We start from the raw sequence: 22,216 nt of genomic DNA on the forward strand, positions 1-22,216 counted from the left end.
CTTACTAAAGCACAAAATACTTGGCCTTCTCTTTTCTATATATTTTTTTCTTATAATTAAGATCGTATGAAGAGTACATGGCTGGAAGATGGTAGACAGTAGTGACTGAGATGTACAGACTTTGGGCACCGACCTGAATGCAAGATCTGATTCTAGCACATGGTGGCTATACAACCCTGGTGAGTTACCCCTCTGAATTTAGTAGCATGAGAATAATAGTTTCATGAGCATAATAACAGTACTTACCTCACAGAGTTTTAAAATGAAACACCATATGCAAGGGCTTTACACTCAGTAAATGGTAGCTATTACTACTGCAAAAAATCTGACAAATACCGGCAAGCACAAAAAAACTCAAAAGCACCTCTAATCCGACCATCCACTTTGATGTGTCTAATTCCAATATTTTCTGGATGTATTTGCAAAGAGTGAGATTACAGTGCTTTCTATTTCATAACTTGCTTTTAAAACTTAACACCATACCCAAAGCATGTTCTATGTAATTCAGTATTCTTATACAATATGATTTTGAAAGGCCACTTTTACTTCTTAACAACCCCTGTCCTCCTTCCGCTCTGCAGATGCCACACTTCATGTATTTCCAGCTCATCTGCCCCTCCAGATGACAAGTGGCTGCTTTCTGTTGGCTGACTGGGGATGCAGCTTCTTCTTACCACCCAGACTACCTGCTCCTTGGCCCTCACCTTACTAGCAGGCCTGCATTATGTCGCCATCATGCAGGACAGCCTGTTGGGCAGCACAGCAAACCACCCAGTTCAACAAGATTCCATGAAGCGGCACAGAAGCTAAACGAGGCTGAAAGGCAATTTCTTTCCCAACAGCATAAGGCTGACTTCTAGAGCATTAAATATACTATTAAAAATTCTCAGGAAGAGGAAGAGACAAAAGATTTTTATCTGAGTGCATTGTTTTTCTAAGCAACAGGGCAAACAAGTTCAAAACTTACAGGCTTTCTACTTGAATGAAAGTCAAAAACACTTCCTTATCAATGACATTTTGAGACCACCGTAAAACCTTACTAACTCACACTAATGGGGAACTGTCAAAATCACTGAAGAAAAATAAATTACATCCTTTTTAAACTAAACTCCTTTACTTCCAATGAAAAAACAATTTTTTTTTTAAAGAAATCTTTATCTCCAGGGTGCCTGGGTGACTCAGTAAGCAGCTGACTTCAGCTCAGGTCAGGATCTCCGGTCCTGGGATGGACCGCCCCCTGGGATGGACCACCCCCTGGTCGGGCTCCATGCTCAGCGGGGAGTCTGCTTGTCCCTCTCCCTCTGCTCCTCCACCCCCCCCCCCATAAATCTTTATTTCCAAATAGTTCAATATCTTGCCCTGTTTTGAAAGGTTGCTCAGCACCTAATACATTTGTTATAACCACGTTGAGTGTTCATACAGAAAACAGGAACGGCTAAGGTTCTTGAGAAGAGCTCTCTCCCTAAAAACAATAAAAGTTCAATACCCGCTGTGATCCTGCTCACACAGCTCACTTCTCAGGCAAGCTCTTCCTTCTTAGTCATGGGGACACAAACCTCAACTGGGCTCCCTCCCACCTCTCTCCAGTTCTGAGGGAGCGGGCAGAGGCTTGCCATATGAACCCAGATCTATCCCTAAAACAAAACCAAACAAAAACCCTCCAGATTCCAGACTTGATCTGTCCAGACCCATCTGAGAATTAACGAGCTCCTTTTAGGCACTCAGAGAACTAAGCCTGTCATGGAAACACTGATTCAACCATAATGAGAATCGACCTAAAACCACACAAATGAACTAAACATTCTTCCACCCAATCAGAGGCAAGCTAAAGCAAGAGCCTCAGGATTAAAATAAGCTGTTGGTTTTTGTTTTGGTTTTTTCCTTTGTGGTCCTGCTCATTTTAGCCTCTTCCACTGCCTCGATTTTGCAACTGTTTATGAGACCGTGGGAGTGGGGGAGGTGTGAGAGAGACGGGGAGCCCTCTGGAGAGGGGCAGAGACAGGCGGAGCACCCACACCAGGCTGGGGAATGCCAACCAACACTGAGGTTTCGGTCAGGCAAATTACAACTTCTGGCCTGGGGGGGGCCAACAGTCTGTTTGGGGTAGTCTGAAAACAAGCCGATCTGAACTCCCACCTCCCACAACACTTAACTGTGGAATGAAGTACTTACTTTACAAAGATCAGATTCTGCTCACTATTTTTAGCCAGCATTCTTTTTTTTTTTTCTCTCTCTCATTATTTTTTCCTGGATTTTAAATTTTTTTCCGAAATTAGAAAGGCTAATTACGTGAAGTAACATTATTATTGGAAAAAGGAGAGTTAGAAAGGCTAAAAAAACACACACACACACACACAAACACACAAAAAACAAAACTGTCCAACAAACAGAAATAGTAAAATCCTAAGGAGGGATATATTTTAATTTCCCCTTGGACCCACAAGGTAGAGTTTGTGAGTCCTGAGGACGCAACACCAAATCCCAGTGAACGTCATTCGTGCAGGAAATGTTGGGGCAAGTGTGGAGGCCCCTGCGGCTGCGGCCCCTCGTCCTGGGTCATTGCCTGCTAGAGCGGGAGGGGACAGCCGGGATGGAGACACCAGCTGTGGCCGGAGGCTGGCGGACCAGAGCCTCGCCGGGCAAGGGGCGTGGGAGGGGCAGCAGCGCGAAGAGCCGAAGCCGGGAAGGAGGCAGGTGAGAGTCCCGGAGGTGGGGGGAGCCAGAGCCCGCGAGGGAGGAGGACTCAGGTCGGGGAGGCCCGGACCGCGCGCGGGTTTGTACGAGCCCCCGGCTCCCCGCCCTCGGAAGTGTGTCTGGGTTCTTTGCTGTTTGAGTTTTCTATCTTTTTAGAGCCGGACCCAGGTCCCAGCGGCCCCAGGGCCGAGGTGCGGAGGGGAAGCCCGGCCGGGGCCCGCCCGGGACACCTCAGGGGGCGACAGGGGCGGAGGGAGGGAGATGGGGCGCCAGCTGACGGCGCCCAGCGAGCCCGGGAGATGCCCGCGACCCGGGGGCGCCCAAGCTCCCCGCCCGCAAACTTTCCCTGCCAAGTGGGGGTGGCCCCACCCTGGAGAGGGGGATCCCCATGCCTCCCCGACTGTCCCCTGGGGCTGGTCACTTACGGGCAGGCCGCTGGGGCTCCGACTCTGGCCGCCGCCATCCACAGCGGAGGAGGAGCGGGAGGAGGGAGAGAGGGAGGGGGAAGGGGTGGCGGGGGAGGGGGAGGAGGGGGAGGGCCCGGAGTCAGCAGGAGTGGCGCGGCGGGGAGGGGGCGGCTACTCCGTAGAGACTCCCGTCGCTGCTCCACCCCCGCCCCGTTCCCTGCCGGCCCCCCTTCTCCCCTCACTCCCTCTTTCCCGCCCTGGATCCCCCCAAAGTCTTTCTGGTGTCTGATTCTCCATTCTCTTCCCTCTGGCGCGTCTTCCTTCCCTTGAGTCTCCGGCCCCCAGGAGGGGGAGAGCATGCTCCCTCCAGCAGAAGTTGGTGGGGAGGGATTTATGTGAGCTGCAACATATGGGTATAGGACACCCCCTTGAAGCAGATGTTTGGGACCCTTGGCAGGTCTGAAGCCAACCTGTACTTTCTGGGCCTTTGTCATCATCCCTGGGTGGTGGGATGGTGGGATGATTGGGGGGGGGGGTCTCTGTGGTCATGCTTTCTGCGTTGCTTCATTGAGAGGGTTTTTTTATTTTGTTTGGTTTTCTCTTGTGATTAGAACTAGAGAATCATTTTTGAAGCCTCTCCTGAGTGCCTCCTCTTTTCCCTGCAGGTGGGACCAGCCCTGGTCAGGGTAAGATGAGAGGTACAGACAGAACCTCAGCTTCCCGGGTTAGTCAGTGCCTAGGCGGAGGCCACTGGATGGCTTGTGAAGGGCCAAGCTGTGTGAATGGGGCAGGAGGTAACTATTGATAGATGCCCCCTGTGTGCTGCCTGCAGAGTACAGAAGAGAAGGGGAGCTGTCCTCCCAGGAGAGGTTAGAGGGTGGCTTCTAGTCCTGACTCCATCACCTGCTAGGAGTTGCCTCCAAGCAAGTCCTTTGGCATCTCAGCCTCTTGCACAAGTGGGGCTGCCTCACTGGGAGCCAGAATGAAAGGAGATCTGCCTGTGCCTTTTATCCTGGAGGGACATCCAACCCCAGGATGGAAAGCTTGGGCTGGGTTTGAACAGACTCAGTGGGGAGAAAAGAGGCCATTCCAGGCCCTGGGACTAGTGCTTTGGAGGCCAGCAAGACTGGAAAGCTTAGAGGAGGTGGGAACTGTTTGAATGGGAGGGTGGAACCGGCAGAAAATAGGAAACCCGTGAACATTTTTAAGCAAAGGAATATTTTGATCCAGGTGTTGTCCTATTCACTTTTGTGTTCCCAGAGCGTGGCATACAGTAGGTACTAGTAAATCCTGTGAACTCAAAATGGTGACTGAAGCATATTGACTGAACAGTCTGAAAGACAAACTATTTGGGAAGAAAGAGCTTGAGCCCAAGGAAAGGAGTTAGAAGGCTCTAGTGAACATGTCAACCTGAAGTTCTATGCCTGGATGGTGGAGAGGATGTGAGGGAATTCCGTTGACACTTCCTTGCCTTTGCATAGCAATGTGATTCTCTCTCTCTTTTTTTAAAGATTTTATTTATTTATTCATGAGAGGCAGAGGGAGAAGCAGGCTGGAGCCTGACGCAGGACTCAGTCCCAGGACCCTGGGATCATGACATGAGCCGAAGGCAGACGCTTAACCATCTGAGCCACCCAGGCACCCAATGTGATTCTCTTTTAAATGCTCTTTGGAGTGTAGGCTTGTTTTTGACCTTGGATGGAGTTCCTGGGTGAAATTGAAAAGATACTCTGTATCCTTTTCAACCACCAGCCTGAAACTACATTCAGAGAGGGCACAGCGGTGCCTGAAGTCACACCGCCAGGATCTATTTAGGATACTTTTATTCTCAGATAAAATTTCTAGTTAGTCACACTGCCAGGATCTATTTAGGATACTTTTATTCTCAGATAAAATTTCTAGTTGTGTTTATGCTTAAAACACCCTCAACGAACAGAAAAAGGGACTGGGTCCTACTCTTTTCCCTATTTCCTCCAGCCACCATCTTGGTGATGGTCAAGGGTCGAAGAAGGACAAAAGAGAGAACAGGGAGTGAACTGATGGGCAGCTTTTCAGAGTCTTCTGTGGAACCAGACAGGTGATGGCCCCAAGTCAGCCTTCTGTTAGGAGCTGAGAGAGGTGCAGAGCAAGAACAAAGGAAGAGGGAAGCAGAGGAAGGGAAGAAAAAGGTGCCTTGACCCTGGGCATTCTGGCTGAAGCTCCACATTGAACCTCCTCTGTCCTGTGAGCAAGTCAAGAGGCTTTCTGGGGAGGCCAGCATATCTCAGGAAATGCCCAGGTAACAACTTGAGGAAGCACTCATAGAGGAAACAATATACTTGACAAATGGCAATCGTCGTTGCATTTAAAGAGAGTTCTGAGTGCACCTTTTTAATTCTGCCATCTTTGAATAAGTAGTATGGCTTTGAATAGTAGGTTGCCCACCTGGCGAAAGAAATCTCTTTGGAAACTTTGACACGTACAGTCCCATCGTTGTCTAAAGACCAAATATAGTTGGTTGAAAACCGCTTATCTTTTACAAGGGACTGTCCCTCCCCTTTCTGTGTGACTCAGTGTTGCCCCAAAGGTGGCCACTTTCTCGCATGCGGATTTCTTTCTTATAACTCCACCACGTATTTCCAAAGACTCCTTTCTGGCAGTGCCCCTTTGTGTCCAAATCTGGTGGTAAACAGCTCAGCCTGGCCTCAAGAGCTAAGCCACGACAGCCCTCCATCACCAGCTGGTAGCCCATCGTACTCCACTTCCTGTTCTTTTCCTTGCTCTATAATAAGTAGACTCTCAGACTAACTCATTCTCCTTTTTATTAACAGTTTTTCTTTTCCTGGCAGGCTTCACAGAAATCATTTAAAACTTCCGTGCTGTTTAACAAAGGGTCCCCAAAGTGTCTGCAGATATGACCTAGTAGATTAACTTGGAATTCCACAAAACTCAAATCAGCTGAAACAGTCAGGATCCATTAATATAAACTCAAACCAGTTTGCAGAAATGCCTGCAGGGGACATGGTTGGGAAAAGTGAGGACTTCAGATTTAGGACAAGCTTAGCCCTAAAAACTTGATAAAAACATTCCTCTCTAAAAACTTTACAAATCTCTATTTATATTACAACATTCATTCAAGATAGAGGGAGGGCTTTTGGAAAACTATATTCAAAAAAATATTACCCAGTGGATGGCTTCAACAAAAGTGAAAATGAAATGGGGGGAAAAAATCACCATTTTACCTATATGATGCATTCTGACCTGATGTTTGAAGAATACACAATTTTTAAACAACTTTCTCCATGAGGAAACCTGAATACTCTTTGGATAGAAATTTCCAGAGATAAACACATCTTCACTGAGAATGTCAATCAAAACCAATGATAGTTACGGGGATGATCACTTCCTTCAGAATGGCCCAAGGCTGGCTATCCTTTATCCTGGGGATGGGATACTCTTAGCTGTGGCTTGAGCTATACAGTTGGCCAGTCCCTTGGCCTGCTTCCTCAAATGTATCCAATTAGTATTTCTTGGCCACCTGCTACAAAACATTCTGCTAGGCACTGTGGGAAAGTATGGATAAAAGCATGGCTCCTGCCTCATGGCATCTGTAGCTGCTCAGGGAGACGGCACACAGTATGATGACTGCATGAGGTATGTTGCTAGTTTAACAGAAGAGGTGTTCTGAAGAAATAAAAGAAAGATGAAGAGAGGGTGAATATGCCTTAGCATCTGAGCAAGCCCTGAGTGACATTGTGTTCTTTGTTAGTTAACTGAACTGTGTGGTTTCTATTCTTGGACCAACGGTATGTCACCACTCAGCTATTCCAATGGTGTTTAGGGAGCAGTGGGTTCAGATTAAAGCTCCTGGTAAAACAAACACAAAGGTTCCAAGTGGGGGACGTGCCTTTCAAGACCCCTATGCCCACAAACAAGACAAGAGCCCCCAGCCTGTTTCCACCAGGAGTCCATTCTTCTAATCCTCTCCTTAGGAAAAGTTATTCTGATGCTTAATAGCCTTTTCTTTCAAAGATTTGGGAGAGCTATCATGGGTTTTCCTGCTCTAATGCTTTGATTGCCAGTTAATTTCCTAATTTGGAGCTAATTACTAAGCTGCCTAAAAATTTAAGGCACAGGCAACCATCTACTGACAGGCTTTCCATTTATCACCACCGTGGCCGAGGACATGGCCCTTAGCCGAGAACAGAAGCTGCCTCCGCCATCACAGAACAGACACCTCCTAGTCAGGGCGGCTCTGCCAGATGGTTTCTTAGCCATCACCAACCAAGTGGCTCTCTTCATATGTTAAAGTCACAGAGGAGTTTGAAGGCTTTTAAGAGCTGGAAGTAACTTCCAGGTTTAATTCTGCATAAAACAAAACTATAAACGGTACATTTTTCTGTCTGGGGATTTTTATTATAAAGAAGGCTTTAATTCATAGTCCTGTGGAAAGAATTTTTTTGCTCTCTGTTTTGCTGGCTTTCTTAGCTAACTGGCTCCTCATTTTACTTATTTTTTCTCACATTTTTGTTCAGAAATAGTGTGGCTGCGTATTTGTTTTGTTTCAATTTAATGGATAATGAATTTGGAAAATGGTCATGTTATTAAAAGTATCTGTTAGTTTAACTTATGATAGACTTAGTTTCTTACCAAAAGCAATGGAGAATCCAGTTTTATCAGCTTGAAAGGTGAACAGTATTGCTTACCACAGCATAATGAGGGGTGGTGTTTAAAATGATAGAACAAGACACATACTGTTCATCAGTTCCTCAAGTTGTGCCTGGGAGTCTTAGCCTAGCCAGGGCTGCTCAGGTGAACAGTGCCACCTTGAGTTGCGCCGCAGGCTAACCACTACCCCTTTCCTATTAAAGAGCCTTTTTTTCTTCACTTGGAATTTCATATAATCCCAATTTTGATTAAAAACATGCATATTTACATATGCCTGAAAAAAGAGCAGGGATAAACAAAAAATGTTAATGGCTGAATCTCTAATGAAATGTATGCTCTTGATACTTTTCCTCATTTTCCAAATTTTCAACAGTTAGCAAGTAGTACATCATCAGGAAAAAGCAGGACATGTCATTTCAATAAGTTCTGAAAACTCCATCTTCTGCAGGAAGCAATGCATGATTAAATACTTTTTTCCTTTTTCTTTTTTTCCATTTTAGTTTCACTCCCACATGGACTTCAGGCAACTATCTAAGTCCCGATTCTGTACCTAGACTAGAATCACCTCTCACTTTGCACTTTCCATGCCCTAAGAGGCCTAGACAGAAGAGACAAGTCTTTTGAGAGTTGGGTTGCAGTGGTAAGTACAGGGATAAGGCAGTCACCGGAAGGACTTCTTTGTCCCAAACCCTCCAAAGGAGGCATAGAAACAGACTAGAAATGCCACAAGGACTGTCACAGAACACTGCAGGCCAGACAGGAGCTGGAAAGCCTAAGTTTATGAGGGAGCTAATCAGAATGGTCATTTGCTCTTTTCCCCACAGTGTTTGGGGGCCTAGACTCAGCTGCAGTGAAGACAGCTGGTCCAACTGTTAGAGAACTAGAAATGAGCAGGTCACAAAAACAGAAAGGGCTAAGGGGCCGAGCCCAGACAGGCCGAGCAGAATGGGACTGAGTTGATTCACTCAGAGGTTCCCCAAGGCAGGATCCCAACACTGTCATGACTATGAGGACTGGGTCTCTCTCTACACCAGGCAGGAGAGGCCAAAGAGTTGGCCTTTGTGCTGAGCACAGAGGGAAGCTGGTAATGAGCTCTCAGGCAGAGCAGAATAAAGCATTTTGGAGGGTGACTAGCAACTGGCTAGCGAGGAGGTTCAAAGGAGATGCAGCAGGTACGGAGGTGGGGAGGAGGGGTTTTAGGAACACCTGAGCAAATCTGGGGACTTGAACATGGGGTGGAATGGGCCGGTACAAGCCGCTGGAAGAAAGGAGCAATATATTTAGGGAATGCTGGGAGAGACACCCCTGAGGTTGACACTGAAATGATACAATGTTGATGAACTAAACCAAGAAGAGCCTGAAGTATGACTGCAGGTACCTGTTAAGGCAAAACTCAAAGCCTTAATAAAGGATTGACCAGACAATTGTGACAATCTGGGGAATCAGAAAGGTCATATCTAAGTCCACTGGGATTTTGTAACTTTTATAAAACATACTTTAATAGGTTTCAGTTTCCCTTATCAAATTTTCATAGCCTGAAAGTTTGATAGAAGTATGAATTTATTGACATCAATTTCCTTAAGCTATTATTCCAACACAGAGAAAGTACTGAAGAGCTGAAGACAATGATAATAAACCCACAAGATCTGAAGTTAAGTCTGCAAGACCCACCCCCTCTGAGAGAGAGAGAGAGAGAGAAAATATGAGTAAGTCTTCAAAAAGAATCTGGAGACTGCTTCCAATTATAGCAAGAAGTCATGACAGTTGGACAATTTAAGCATTTTATCCAGAAACATAGATCTATTTCATAGATACCAAATCGATTACCATATAATTGAGTTTGAAAATATACAAAATATCTGTTGTTCTTACATACTGAAATTAAAACCTAATTTTAAAAAGTGCACAGTAAAAACAGCGTAAGGAAACCTACAATATCCATGGTACATGTATTGTTCTCCATTTTACTGTCAACATTAAATTCTGTATTTGCCTTACTGGTTACAAATATATTTTAAATGTTTCAAGGCCATTTACAACACTGACTAGTTTACTAAGTCCGACAACACCCCAGCTTCCTGAAGGCGGCCAGCACTGGACACTGGACGAGGGGTCTGGGTCCTGTAGCTCCGTGCAACGGTAGCAGCTTTGGAAAGAGGTCGCCAACCATCTATGTGTAAACTATCGACTCTTGTTCTTTTTAGAATTTCCCTGTGCAAAGAAAAATATCAACAATAAGAACACAAACATCTAGAAAAATAACTCCTAGTTTATAGCCCAAGGTGTCTGGAAGGCCATACTTCTCTTTGGAAAATTTTAGCTTCCAAGAGGGAGAACTGCTGATAACCTTGCGTCGCTAACTTTTAATCAAAAAGCAGTTTGTCACTTTTAACTCCCCCACTCTCTTATTTCCATGGACCCTATCCCCCTGAGGACTGAGGATCAGCAACAAAGGAAGAAAACAAAGCTATCCGGGATTTATCAAACCTCAAATACTCATTTTGTTCCAAAGACAGGAAGTTTATTGATTTCAGACACTGAATAAAAATTTTTAGCCTACACAGGTTTCTTTGTTGCTTAACAAATACCTTCGAAAGAGGTCTTAATAGATACTAATTTTGAATATGTGCCAAGTAACACCCCAATGGCAGTGATCTGAAAAAGGAAGCTCAGATACTGGCTGAAAATGAGCTAAGGGCAGATGTCTTAACTCATTCCCAGTCCCCCCACATATGGAGATTGGACTTTCCAGTTTTATGTAACTTCCCTTCTTTCTGGAGAAGTTCACTTTTTAAGAAAACATTGTAGGGCGCCTGGGTGGCTCAGTCGATTAAGCGACTGCCTTCAGCTCAGGTCATGATCCCAGGGTCCTGGGATCGAGTCCCACATCCGGCTCCCTGCTCTGCGGGGAGCCTGCTTCTCCCTCTCCCACTCCCCTTGCTTGTGTTCCCTCTCTCGCTGTGCCTCTCTCTGTCAAATAAATAAATAAAATCTTTTAAAAAAAAAAAAAAGAAAAGAAAACATTGTAACTTGATTCCTATACTTAACTGTTAGGTACAAATACATTTTTGTCATGCGTGTGGTTAATGCTTGCAGAACACAAGCATTAATAACAAGATGATAGCCAACAAATGGTTCCAAGATGTTTACTTGGCATTCAAGAGACCATGTCAACTCCACCATAAGATGATGCTCCAACAATCTAAATTACTAACAAACTGGACAGGGGAGGGCGCAAAATATAGGGATCATGGAATGATCATAAAAAGGTTAACAGAGGGGCACCTGGGTGGCTCAGTCGTTAAGCATTTGCCTTCGGCTCAGGTCAATGTCTCAGCGTCCTGGGATTGAGCTCTGCATCGGGCTCCCTGCTCAGCGGGAAGCCTGCTTCTCCCTCTCCCACTCCCCCTGCTTATGTTCCTTCTCTTGCTGTGTCTCTCTCTGTCAAATAAATAAAATCTTAAAAAAAAAAAAAAAAAAAAGCCTTCTGCAGCTCTAGAATCAGAAAAGCTTCCCTAAAATCATTGCTACTTCTTTCCAAATGTCAGGCATTAAACCAGGCTTTTTCCTAATATTCAAACTAATGTACGTGCTTTCTACCATCACGAGGAACATAACCTGTGAACTAGCTGTTGTCCTGCTGGGACATCAAGAAAAAGGCCAAAGGAGTTCCAGGAGGCAAGATTCAAGAGGACCGACCCCCCTACTCATCACCTCCAAGCTCGTTTCCTGAAGCACAAGTAACTGAAGAACCATAATCAAAACCACACTGTCTGGCTACAATCATTACAAGATGCCCCAGGAAAGTATCACAGATGCTCTCCTGCTCTCTCTCCAAAGTAGCCAGAGGCAGATCAATAACCTGAAACTACACAGGAAAACAATATTACATAATGCGGGTTCAAATGCACTCACGTGACAGATCTTCCAAGGAGACACCAACTGAGCAGAATGCTGCCCTCACCACCACTAGCCAATGCTAAAATCAAGCCATAGTGTGTTCATCTCTATTTCCTCTCCAGTGCCAGCACATAGAAGGAACTCAATACATGGCTGCTAGGTCAATGACAGGCAACAGCAGATTTCCAAGAGCATAGGTTAGAGACGGTAAATCCCCACTGGCAGTGGTACATACTGTCTGAGTTACAAAATGTGCAAAGCATCTGAGATGATGCATGAAACCAAGTTCCTGGCTTCGTGAAGCCTACCTTTCCCGGTAAAAGAGCATATCTATTATGTTACAACAACAGACATGGGATATGCAGATATGCACTTCCACATACAGGTACTACCAATATCTACTGACCCCAGCCTAGACAAGCAGTGGCTTTATGGGAAATGAAATCAAAAGAAATTTCTGGAAAAGGACAAGATGTTCCTAGGTTATATGGATGTGTATGAAAATAAATCTGCTAAAGAAGGTGATTCTTCAACAGCACCATTTTAGACTCCTATATATAAAAAAAAGTATAGCCATCATAACCTCCCTAAAAGTCCCCCTAAATGACAAAACAGTAGCAGAAATGCCAAAAGTGCCAAAAGTCAAAGGACATAGTATTAAGTCTTAAAGGTCAGACCTTCTCTCAACTTACAACTCAAAGAAACTGAATTTTACTTTTGGATAACAGGACAAATGATATGAAGAAAAATCATTTAAAAACACTTTAAATCTCTTAACCTTTGCTCCTGAAATGCACAGCAATGAAATACCTTATATTAAATACATTACATATTAAATATTATATTGCAGAGAGACTCCCTCCTTCTCCTCCCCTACCTTACTGGACATCTTCAGTGTGTCAATCTCTTCTCTCTGTTTAGATAATGTCTCGTTCATGCTGCATAGGTGGTCACTCATCATACTTAACTGATCCTCATAACTCCTCTTGGTAGTTGTCAGCTCATCCTAAATGGCAAAGGAACAGAGGGAAAAAAAGAAAAATCAAAACCCCACTAGTCACACCACTCCAAAGCTTTTTTAATTTATAGAAGGAATTTGAGAAAAGCAACCTATCAAGATGGCCTATCTGATCAATTAACATGAAGGACAAGCCACAGGCCTAATAAGAGCACAAAATTAAAACAAATAGGGGGGAAGGTTTTCTTTTCAGCCTGCAAAATATGTTCTGAATCTCTTTGCAAAAAGACTGTCCTACATCAGGTATAAAACTGTCACAAAAAAACAAAAGCGCTACATTATTTTTCCAAATCCCTTCGGGTTTTCCAGAGCCTTTGGTGAGGTGGGCAAGTCTGTCTCTGGCACATTCCCACCAGCCCAGTACCTACTGGCTCAAGGCCCTCAGCCCTCAGGGCAGGACCCTCCCTGGAAGAAGCACCTTTGTCTGGCTTCCCATCTCTCTGCTCTCTCCAGCCCCTTAAAATCTAATCCTGTGCTCCTAGCTAATCTGATAAACTAATCTGAAACTAGGAGGAAGCAGGTGTTACCGTGCTAATGTATTTTTTCTCCACCTGTATCATGTTTATATTTAATAGAGGCTTTCTGGAAACAAGGCTTCAAAACAAAGCAGTGAGTAAGGAAGATTATTTTGCTGCCCTAGCTTTCAGGTTAGGCCAGTTTTATGAAACAGTAAAGAGAAGGAACAGAGTCATGTGAACAGAACAAGTGTCCAGCCCACCATGACAGGGATTAGCGAGGAGGGGGGTGGGGGTGGGGCCGTAAGTATCATTTAAGGAAATGCTGACTACAAAGCTCTTGAAAGTAAAATCAAGTCAGAGAAACAAGCCATATACAACTTTCTGCCTGACATAAATATTACTTTAAAATGAGTTAGAAATAAACTGGTTGGAAAAATGTATGTCTAGAGGGTGAACACCACTACTTTGGAAAGGAAATGCTGACCCTGCCGCCCCAGAACTTCCAGAGAAAACCATATGAACCCCGTGAAGGGAGCACTTCTGAACCCACCTGAAGTCTGCTGATGCTCTGACCCGCTACTTTCATCTCTTCTGTCAGTGCCTCTTTAGACTTTTCAGCCAAGGCCAGTCTCTTCGAGAGCGCTCGGCACTGTTAAATCAGAAAACATCCCATGACCTCAGAGGGCATTTCCCCAAACCAAATTCACTTCAGGCCTGTACCACACACTGGAGTACACATAAGATGTGGTCCCCCTCACACCACTTTAATAAGGAAAAAAATCTACCAACCCAAGCTCGTCAAGGTTTCTCCTAGCTCTAGCCTGATGACCAGTAGTTACAAACAACTTAAGAAGTTTTTCTGCTGTTTTTTTTTTTTTAAGATTTAATTTTTAAGTAATCTCTACATCCAACGTGGGGCTTGAACTCACAACCCCAAGATCAAGAGCGGCACATAATACTGACTGAGCCAGCCAGGCACGCCCCTTAAGAAGTTTTTATACATTTACCCAGGATTCATTTATACTCACACTGGATGAGAACAGAAGTGGTTATTTCAAAAGTTATCAATGGCATCTGACCATGCAAGATGAATCCTAAGGCACTTTTCTTGTGTTTTAAGTCCTCTATTAGAGACCACGTTACAGAACAATAAAAGCTTTACAGCCCCAGGCTACAGATTAGGCTCCCTCTACGGGGAGGACGAAGTGAGTGCAGGAATGCAAAGATCCCAGTGCTTTCTTTGGGGTTCTACCAAAGCTAGGCTACCCAGAGACAGAGCTGATCAAGAAGAAGAAAGAAAAATTCTGTTTCTCACTATTCAAAGATGGTGTGCCATTAAAAGGCTTGCTACACTTTCTGATAAGGCCAGGCGACTTTGACAAGGAGGATCTGTCGAGACACATCTGAATCTGTGTCGACATCAGACACTCAGACTAACCATTCCAGTAAAGTCATATGGAGGGGGTCACCACTTCCTGTTTATAAACAAGGAAAAACTAGGACAATGTAGAAATTCTTGTAGCACATTGTGCTGAAGACATTTACCAAGACAAGCAAATCTCTTGGAAATAAAAGAGCCTCAGATACTCCCCAGCTACTCATTTCATTCCTCACAAGAGAATTTCAGGAAAGTTCTGCCAGTCAAATCAACCACCATCTATTAACCAAACATCTACTATGTGCTCAGCACCACACCTGAAACAGAGGGAGAGAGTTTTGCAAGGTATGGGTCTTCAGGGCGATGGCAATCAAGCCTGAGAAGATACCTCAGAAGGCAGTTAGGGACCCAGACAAGGACAGGACTCCCAGGCTCAGAAGCTCAGCCCTGAGGTCACACTGGAGGATTTTCTACAGCGCAACCAGCTGTTACCAAAGAAGGAGGTAATGGCAGCTGGTGAGCAACACGGAGCTAAAGACATCATTTATTTCAGCAGGGAAGAAGCAGCAAAGCCCCTCTCCACTTTGAGCAACCGGCCTCCCATCAACCTCTCCAAGTCCGCAGTACAGGAGAAAAATCACGCAGTCCCAATAAAGGGTGCTGTCTTTTCTTTCTCAAGTTCTTTAACAACTTAAAGCATCATAATTCTCCGTCTGCCATCTGTAACTGACCTTTGAAAGTTTTAAATCAGATACCTTACAGGTATTCTTATATGTTGAGCGACAGCCATTCTATCTTATCATTTGTCTTGTACTCTGATTTCTGTACTTTCTTCCTTCATTTTCTCCCTTGTAATTAATGAACTGTGTATTATTTTATTGAGTATCTTGCATAGTGTTTTTCTAATTCTCCTAAGAAAATGAATTATTTGGTTAGGGAAGAAGAAAATGTAACAAAAACTAAGATTATATAACAAAGGCTTAAAACATTTAACATTTTTCATTTCATCATTTATAGGGCCTCATTTCTACAACTTGTCACTTAGAAATTAAAGAGTCTTAAAAAAAGAAGAAGAACCAGGCATATTTTGCTTTTTAATTTCTTTGCATGAAAATTCCTTGACTTGTGAATGTCTACCTGCCTGTAATTCTCTAAAACAAGTAATCACTCGAACATCTGTGATGGGACCACAGGAAAGGCGACCTAGAAGTCTCTCAACTATCTTTCGGTAACCTGGAAATGACAAATCAGTCCTATATTTATTGAAATGAAGATTTTTGATTGGATATAGGCCAATCAATATGAACTCCAACCAAATTCACATGGATGCACAGACACAGACATCTGTCTTCCAGTGAACAGCAGGGGACCTGGATGGTGACCTAATTCCTGCCCGGACTGGGAAAAGCCACCAAATCAAATTCCCTCTCCACTCACCTCAGCATAAAAGTGCACTGACTTACTGTCAGCCAGCTGTAGTTGAGAAGTCAGCTCCACTATCCTGGCCATGTAGTGATTTTTAATTAAGTCTTCACGAGATTCCACATCTGAAAGCTAAACAGAGCACACAGAACTAAGTAAATAAATGCCAGTGAAATGAAGCAGTTCTAGAAAAGATGACCATCACTCTAGAAGAAGGAAAAAAGACAACATTTTGTACATTTTCATGTGAAATCTGATGGGGAATCATAGCTTCCCTACCCCTCGAAGAAACTTCAGACAAACCAGGTAAATGTATATTCCACATTTCTCTTATTCAGCATCCTGCCTATGTCAGAACAAGGTTGTGGCTTCAAAAGAACAGAGCAGAAGTGAAGTACTGGGAGGCCCACGACCTTTGGGGCCATGTCCCTCCATCCGCTTTGACAAGCCACAAACCTGGCCTTCAAAATCCCCATCCGTCAGACACCTGCATCCCCCTCTCAGTTGGAGAAGGCACAGGACAGGGAGCATTTACTAGAACCCCTAAAAGCCAAACATTCTTTTTTTTCCCCCAAATTATCTTAAGATGGTTCTAATACTCTTAAACACACTAACCAATTACACTATTTCTATAATGAACAGTTTACAGCCCTTGCCCCAGACCAATGTTTCTTCTAGTTACTCTAGCAATGGTATGCTATAGAGTTTAATTTAAAAACATACATAGAAGTTCAAGATTACCTAAAGTAAAAGGCCAATAAGGAAATCAAAGAGTTTACCAACCTACTGGAACTGTGTTTACCAGCTTGTCACACCGAGTAGAAAGCTGAAGAACTTCAATGTTCCTTGAGTGGTTATTTATAAAGTTACATTTTATAATACTTCCAAACTCAAAAGCCAAATCTGACCTGGGTTCCCTCACTTGAGGGGTGGGAAGAACTCACAAGCACACTGTTGGTCAAGGCCCTGAGAAGCCCTGTTCCCCAGCCTGCCCACTGGGAGGGCTGATGCCTCCAGCCTCACGCAGGATGCCAGCCAAGCTGCTGGCCAGGCTCCCACCACACCCTGTCAAACCGCCAAGCCAAGTCATTCAACAAGGCAATTACAAAAACAGGCTATAATTTGTTGGTGACAGTTAAAGTAGAACCAGAAAGAAAAGCAACATGGATCCACGGATGGAGGAGAAAAACACTGGCTCCACATTTGCTAGAAACGTCAGAAAACAATTTGACAAGGCTGACTTCTGCAGGACTTTGTGAATAAACACACAGCCAAATATTTACAAACAAACGTGACGCCAAGCACACATTACCTCATTGTCAGATGTCCTGGTTAAAATCCCAATCTAGAACATAAGAGGAAAAAAAGCTTTAGAACAGACTGTTTTCACTTCCAACACAATAGCTGCAACACTTGTAATACTTTCTCTCCTCAGTTCACACTGTGTTTAAGTGCATGAGTGCAGACCTAGAAGATCACCTGTCTGGTCTTCTACCTACCAGGAAGCTGTACCTACAGAGAGCTAACTGCGTTCCCTACTTCCGTCATGAGGCAGTAATGGATAACGATCACTATTTCCTATCAAAATGCTGTAGTTCTTTTCACTGAAACCCAAAAACTGCCTGGGAAGAGAAAGAGGAAGAACAGCTTTGACTCATCTCGTCATTTCTATGCCTATTTCCAAAGCAGTAGACAAGGAGCGGTAAAGACAGTTTTATGGTGACCATAACAACTGAACATTCCAAACAGAAAACACAAATAACACTCTATTTAAAGTTCAAAAGGAGAAAGAAGAAATATATGTTTTGATACAATGTTATGACATTAGTAAGTATTCACACTTCAGATTTAAATTAATGAAAAAGAAAATGTACTGCCAAGTTGTTTAAAGCTTGCTTTTGTGGATTAAGATTTCAAAAACAGAGAGTCATGAATAATGATTTCAGGTTACTGTCCAAGGTGGAAAGGCATGTGCTTGGGCATAATAACTTAAGGAAACGTAGAAACTCAGCTTCAGTGGATTCTGATACTCTCACAGATGACACCCAATAAACAGTTTTCACAGATTCTAAATCATCTCCTCAAGAGTATTACTCTTAACAGTGAACCGTATATCAACTGAGTGTATGCTAATGAATGTCATGCCCACCTAGCTGTAAAAAGGATCATTTATAAGACTTTTTTTTTAAAGAACCATAATTTTCTACTCACTGAAGCAGAAGTAGCAATTAGTCTTTCTCTTTTAGTTAAAAACTGTCTGTGGTAACACGCCAACCATTTAATTTTATATATTTAAATACGACTAGACTACATTTGGCAAAAGAAACTCTGAGTGTGCATCTATATTCTGCCTCCCCACCCTTATCCCCTGACTCCCAGGTTACAATCTGAGAATGTGTTACAGCACACAGACCCACAAAGAAAAGGTATTATATAAATGGAAGGAAAACTTGGGCGCCTGGGTGGCTCAGTTGGTTAAGCGACTGCCTTCGCCTCAGGTCATGATCCCAGAGTCCCTGGATCGAGTCCCGCATCGGGCTCCCTGCTCGGCAGGGAGTCTGCTTCTCCCTCTGACTCTCCTCCCTCTCATGCTCTCTGTCTCTCATTCTCTCTCTCGCAAATAAATAAAATCTTTAAAAAAAAAAAAAAATGGAAGGAAAACTTAATGTACATAATTTCAACATTTTCTCATATGATGCTAATGGGAGTGTAAACTGATACAGCCTTTTTATTTATTTTATTTTATTTTTTATTTATTTATTTGACAGAGAGAGACACAGCGAGAGAGGGAACACAAGTGGGGGCAGTGGGAGAGGGAGAAGCAGGCTTCCCGCGGAGCAGGGAGCCCGATACGGGGCTTGATCCCAGGACGCTGGGATCATGACCTGAGCCGAAGGCAGACACTTAACGACTGAGCCACCCAGGTGCCCTGATACAGCCTTTTTAGAAAACAATTTGGCATTAAAAGGTCAAGAAACTCTAAAACATTCACGCCTTTTGACCTAGTAAACTCTAACCCTGAGATTTACATCCCAAAGACATCATCTAAGATGCAGAAAAAAACCTTATGCATAAAAGAAGATGGTATTTAAAATAGTAAAAATTATAACCAATGTCCACATATAGGCAAACTAAGGTATATTTTATGTAGAATACTATGCAATCAACAACTAAGTTTATACAGATTTCTGATAATATGATAAATGTTTGTGGCCAGGCTCCTAAAAGGTTTGAAAATTTTATATAGCACAATATCAACCATGTGTGAAATTCTGCAGGAAAACGTTAACGGTAGTTGCTTGGGTATTCAGGAGCATGTCAACTTTTTTCTTCTCTTACACTTCTGTAGTTTTTAATTATCTACAGTGTACATGTACTCTCTCTATACATAAAACATTTAAAATTCTACGAGTGCTTTTTAATTCCAGCAAGAATCAGAAATTTGTATTATTCTGTGCTTTTCCTTTCCTGAGGTTACTGCCATCTTTTATTACGATAAATCGGCAGGTGGCTAAAAGATCAAATTACACTATTAGGTATTTTAATGACAAATACTATGCATTCAACTATTGAAGTGCCACAGGGTTAGAAATAGTATTTCTATATGATGTAACTTTTTCAGTCCCGAGGTGCTTGAACCAAACTAATCTTCTGAGGGCTTGTAAGATGAGCTTCGTTAGTCAGTTAATTTTAAAATGGGCACAGACTTGCTCCGGACACCCGAAAGGAAGGACACACAGAGCTGCGTACTTAGTTCAATAAGTTCACTAAGGGCAGGTGGGGACAGGAGGATAAAAGAAAGGCTGAAAAGGAGAAACATCAAGGAAAGCAGAAAACACCATCACTTTTTTATCTCAATGGTCTCCAGGCTGTTTTTGGCAGGAATCCTCCACGTACAGGATGGAAGAGTTACATGGTGAGACCCTTCTCCTGGCCTGAAATACTCTTCTGCTGCCTTGGACTCCTGTTCACTTTTGAAACCCATTCATGTTACCTCTTCTGTGCCATCCTCCCTGTGCCCTCCAGCGGCCTCCTCTGTGACCCCACAGCACTCCACAGATGTCTACCCATGCCTGTGCTCCCTTAGATTGAAAGCAACAAAGACCTACTGTGAAAAAGGAAAGGAGGCCAATCATGTCTTGGTTCTCTAATCCTGACCATCATAGACAACACCCAAAACTGGGGTTCACGGAAACTGTGGCACCTCAGCTGTACCTGAAATCATGGGTAGAATTCTGAATTCAAGAAAGTCAAGGAGAAGGAAAGAGGAGTTGGAAGGCAAAAGCTTGTGAGTATACAGGTGATAGGGGTTATGGATGAACAGATATCAAAAGAAACAGCTTGAACGAAGACAGGGAAGCAAAAATGCAAAGAATGTTATCAGCGAAGAGCTCAGTTTGGCTTTGTACAAAGAGATGTAGAAGACAGGGCAAGAAAGGTAGTCTGGAAAAGGTATCCACAGACCGAGAATGCCAAACAAGTGAGTGGATTATATTCTATAGATAACAGGGAGCCACCAGAAGTCTAAAAACAAGAGAGTACATAATCGTAATATACTCTAGGAAAATTACTTTGATAGCACCTTATGAGCTGGGTGGGAGGAAAGAGACCCTTAAGAGATGTGAACAGAAGAAGTCAAGGCCATGTACACACATGCTAATTGGACAGACTACTGAAAGTAGTGACTTCCAAACTCACCAAACACAAATCACATCATCACTCATGGCCCAACAGTGCTCAGCACTAAAGGTTTCCCATGTCCCTGGAAATCCTTCTCACTTACATACCTAATAACCATGCTTGCCATTGAAGATGTTCAAATAAAGACAGGCCTGAACTTTCAGCAAGTGACATTAATGACTCAAATACACCAATGTTGCCAACTCCCAGCACTTCAAGGAAGGCAAGCAGTAAACAAATGACTTTATGTCAGCTGATCTGTTTTCTGACACCAATCATCAGAGCACAAGGCCACAGTTAAGAGGGGAGGGGAGTATGGCCCCAGATACCTTGGATTCCATCCTAGTTCCATCACTTACCAAGGGTGTGACTTCAGCTGAGTTATTTCACCTCTCTGTCCCCCAGTCTCATCTACAAAATAAAGATGACAGTACCTACAATATTGTAGGACCTGTGAGAGAACTGCCTGAGTTAACGTGCCCAAGGTCCGCAGTGCCAGCGCCAGAGCACGATCACTACATCACTGTTGTATGAGCACTCTTCCTGGCTGGTCTGGTCCAAGTTACTCCCTGGCCACCCAAGCAACTCCACTGCTAGCGCAAGTGAAAGCCGAGGGAAGGAACAGATACAGGGAAGCAGAAAGAGAGGGGGTTGAAAGAAGAAATCCGACCAGAGGGAGAAAGGTCTGACCAGATCAATGAGACAGACTCTGAAGGGAAACCCAAAGACACCTGAACAGATGTCAACATCCTGCTATGTGTGTTGAATGTGCCCCTAGGCAGTCAGTCCGCTTCCCCTAGCCAGAGGCAACGTGCAGGACTCGTGTCTGGGACTCAGACCTGGGACCAGGGAGTCACTATAGGATCATCCTGTGAGCATGGTGTCCACACAAGTCAAAACCCTGAGAAGTTCAGCTTGTTTTCTTGCTTTTCTAAAAATTTTAATTCTTTTTTTCTCCCCATATTTTATTAAGAAAAGTTCCAAACATACAGAAAGTTGGGGGGGAAAAGTTTAAGAAACATCTGTATATTGGGGCGCCTGGGTGGCTCAGTCAGTTAAGCAACTGCCTTCGGCTTAGGTCATGATCCCAGGATCCTGGTATCGAGCCCCGCATCAGGTTCCCTACTCAGCAGGGAGCCTGCTTCTCCCTCTCCTACTCCCCCTGCTTGTGCTCTCTCTCCCTGTCAAATAAATAAAAAATAAAATCTTAAAAAAAAAAGAACGAAAGAAATATAAGGTTGTAAGATAACCTGATGGGTTTCTGTATTATATATATGTTGTGAAACTTTATACTGTTTAGGAATCATGTAATTAGTTTAAAATGGTATACGTGGCCATTTCTATGAAAAGGTAGACATTCAAGCCCTTGTTCAGAAACATAACCCATATTACAAATGTTTCTATGGGATGAACCATGAGAGACTATGGACTCTTGAGAAACAAACTGAGGGTTCTAGAGGGGAGGGGGGTGGGGGGATGGGTTAGCCGGGTGATGGGTATTAAGGAGGGCACGTATCGAATGGAACACTGGGTGTTATACGCAAACAATGAATCATGGAACACTACATCAAAAACTAATGATGTAATGTATGGTAATTAACATAACAATAAA

The 22,216-nt window shown here is 43.6% G+C and overlaps 2 protein-coding genes across 4 annotated transcripts in view; both read right to left on the reverse strand.

The window, feature by feature from the left end:
- Nucleotides 1–3,145, reverse strand: part of STON1 (stonin 1) — a 47,391-nt gene extending 44,246 nt beyond the window's left edge. Inside the window, exon 1 of the mRNA XM_021701137.1 lies at nucleotides 3,120–3,145. The gene's annotated coding sequence lies outside the window, so the exon portion shown is untranslated. The remainder of the gene's footprint in view (nucleotides 1–3,119) is intronic.
- A 6,370-nt stretch (nucleotides 3,146–9,515) lies between these two features.
- The window catches only part of PPP1R21 (protein phosphatase 1 regulatory subunit 21), a 62,864-nt gene continuing 50,163 nt past the window's right edge, over nucleotides 9,516–22,216 (reverse strand). For 2 of the 3 annotated variants that reach the window (XM_044918994.1, XM_044918995.1), the window contains 4 exons: nucleotides 15,940–16,056; nucleotides 13,675–13,773; nucleotides 12,526–12,654; nucleotides 9,516–9,959 (listed from right to left, as the gene is read on the reverse strand). In XM_044918994.1, the coding sequence (XP_044774929.1) occupies nucleotides 9,930–9,959; nucleotides 12,526–12,654; nucleotides 13,675–13,773; nucleotides 15,940–16,056 (375 nt within the window). In that variant the 3' untranslated portion in view covers nucleotides 9,516–9,929. Of the gene's footprint in view, nucleotides 9,960–12,525; nucleotides 12,655–13,674; nucleotides 13,774–15,939; nucleotides 16,057–17,236; nucleotides 17,270–22,216 lie in introns of all 3 variants that reach the window. The other variant, XM_044918993.1, reaches the window with a different exon arrangement.

This window comes from Neomonachus schauinslandi, chromosome 10, assembly GCF_002201575.2.
Source record: "Neomonachus schauinslandi chromosome 10, ASM220157v2, whole genome shotgun sequence".
NCBI lineage: Eukaryota > Metazoa > Chordata > Mammalia > Carnivora > Phocidae > Neomonachus > Neomonachus schauinslandi.